This window comes from Trifolium pratense, linkage group LG2 (assembly GCF_020283565.1).
Source record: "Trifolium pratense cultivar HEN17-A07 linkage group LG2, ARS_RC_1.1, whole genome shotgun sequence".
In the NCBI taxonomy this organism is placed as follows: Eukaryota; Viridiplantae; Streptophyta; class Magnoliopsida; order Fabales; family Fabaceae; genus Trifolium; species Trifolium pratense.
Window position 1 is genome coordinate 56,240,086 of NC_060060.1, and position 2,550 is coordinate 56,242,635.

The 2,550-nt window shown below is 31.2% G+C and overlaps 1 protein-coding gene across 1 annotated transcript; it reads left to right on the forward strand.

The window, feature by feature from the left end:
• Positions 1-2,312, forward strand: LOC123911095 (probable small nuclear ribonucleoprotein G). Its single transcript, XM_045962441.1, has 4 exons — positions 1-151; positions 241-263; positions 1,753-1,874; positions 1,973-2,312. Exons 1-4 carry the CDS (start codon positions 117-119, stop codon positions 2,036-2,038), a joined length of 246 nt encoding a protein of 81 aa, XP_045818397.1. The 5' UTR covers positions 1-116; the 3' UTR covers positions 2,039-2,312.
• The last annotated feature ends 238 nt before the right edge of the window (positions 2,313-2,550 follow it).

Here is a 2,550-nt window from a genome sequence, read left to right on the forward strand (position 1 = left end):
TTATACGCAAGGCACTTCAAAAGCCAAAGTTACTCTCTCTCCGTTTTGATTGTTATTTCTTTTGTTCTACTAAGCCAGTCTCCGCCGCCCAACTCTCTTTCATCTCTTCCACCACCATGAGCAGATCAGGACAGCCACCAGATTTGAAGAAGTAACAAATCATTACTCTCATTACTCAATTTATGCTATACACTTAGATCGGTGATATTAATTTATTTATTTATTTTTTTAATTTGACAGGTACATGGACAAACAGCTTCAGAGTAAGTTTCTTTAACCTAATTTTTGTTATCGTTTTTTTATTTTGAAATTTTTTATATCAATTTAGGGTTTTAGTGTTTTTTAGAATTGCAAAAATATCCTTGTTACATTTGATATTTGAATGGTGATGGAGTTTTGGATTGTTTTTTCATTGTTTTCTCATTTGTTTAGTTAACGAGATTCATGCTAAATTTGATTTATTCTGCAATTTGAAAATGAAGAAGTTTGAGAAAATATGAGATTAGGGTTTCGAAGAATGACTGACTAAATTGTAGTTTTGTTATGATATTTTAGAAATTGTATTGATGTCATTTTATAGTTTGAATAAACCATCAATTTATCGTTATCACTTCAATTTAGTCCCTGAACTTTGTAAATATACTAATTAGTCCCTAAAATATATAAAATCTGTCAATTTAGTCCTTGCTATTAAGATGTTAGGTCTAAATTGGCTGATTTTTATATACTTAGGGACTAAATTGACAAATTTTATATAGCTTAGGGACTAAATAGATGGTTTATTCTCATAGTTTAGATACTTATAACATACTTTTAAACATGCCAATTGACAAAGTGTTACTAAATAGTTAGATGAATGAATCCATTTATGGTGTGTTTGGTTGGTTCCGCATTTCAAAATCACAGCAAACTTAAAACTGTGTCCTGATGTTGAATTTGCTGTGAATTTGAGAAGCCAGAAGTCATAGCTTCTCCTAGACACACGAATGAGAGGCAATTGATGCAGTTCCAAACACCTGCTTAGTAGAAGTAGATTTTAATAGTTTAAGAACCTATATGACTGTTTATTCATAGTTTATGTGAGTGATTGACTGATTGTGTAAAAACTCTAGAAACAATAAATTTTTTTGATTTGTTCTGCAATTTGAAAATGAAGAAGTTGGAGAAAAGATGAGGTTAGGGATTAGAAGAATGAATTGAGAAATTTAACAAGATTTTGAAAGCTGAGGGACTAAATTGTTGTTTTCATGATACTTTAGGGATTATATTTACTTTCATAGTTTAGGTACTATTAACAGACTTTTAAACGGACCAATTTGACGGATTTTTTAGTAGATTTTAATAGTTTAACTTTGGGGACCAATTTGACGGTATAATCAATATAGTCTGTGTGAGTGATTGTGTCAATGATTCATATTCATAGATCATTAATTAGGGATGCATTGGGTGTTTTTTCTATTTTATTTTTGATATGCTCTTATATTCATCTACATGTTTGTTTTGCAATTGTGAATTCTTCTAGTGTCTCTCTGTGATATACATGATATTTACATATAGGTACATGTGAGTTGTTATTTGAGTATGTATGTATAATTGAGTTTTTTTATTGCTGAAAACAAGTCTTACAGGTATCATAGTCTGATACCATATTACTGAAATATCCCATTTATTGATAATTTGATTAATAGTTAATGAAAACGAGACCCTATTTATGCATGAGTCCATATTGAAATGCTCGGTATTTCCTTGCAGTCAAGCTGAATGCAAATCGCATGATTGTTGGTACACTCCGTGGTTTTGACCAGTTTATGAATTTGGTTATTGACAATACTCAGGAGGTAAACGGCAATGAGAGAAATGACATAGGGATGGTGGTAAGTCGTTATATTCTGCATTTTCAACTTAATATTAGCAGCTAATAGAGTTTTGAGCATGGTTTTTATTATTGTTAATTTCACTCACATTTGTGCAGGTGATCAGAGGAAATAGTGTTGTCACTATAGAGGCACTTGAACCAGTAGTGAACAGGATCTCCTGATTTATGTTTGCTGTAACTTGAACCAGTAGTGAACAGGATCTCCTGATTTATGTTTAATGTAAACCTTTATAAGTAAGTTTCTAGGTTTCAACGCAAACTGCGCACCTGCTGTGAGTAAAATGTAATTGTGGATCTTGATAATGATCATGTTAGAGACTAATCTGAGGTTCTTTTTTCTAGTTGATTTGTGAAGACACCTCCTCCAATGTTGGCCAGTTGTGTTTTCTATTGAATATAGCATTAGCAATTATCACTTGCTTTTATTGTTCTTTAATCTAAAATCTCTGTTGTTGATGAAGCTATTAATCACTACTTCTGGAAATGTCTAATACTAATTTGTTGTGAGTTTTTCTGTTTTGTTTCTGGGGGGAGATTCTCAAATCTTAATCATATACTTCATTCTATTTCATTAACCATTCAGACTTCTAATATTTGTTTTTTGGGTTTCTGAATTTGGAGTATTGCTGTTTTCTTTCACTTTTGTTCTACTACATTTTAAGTAGTAGTAAAAC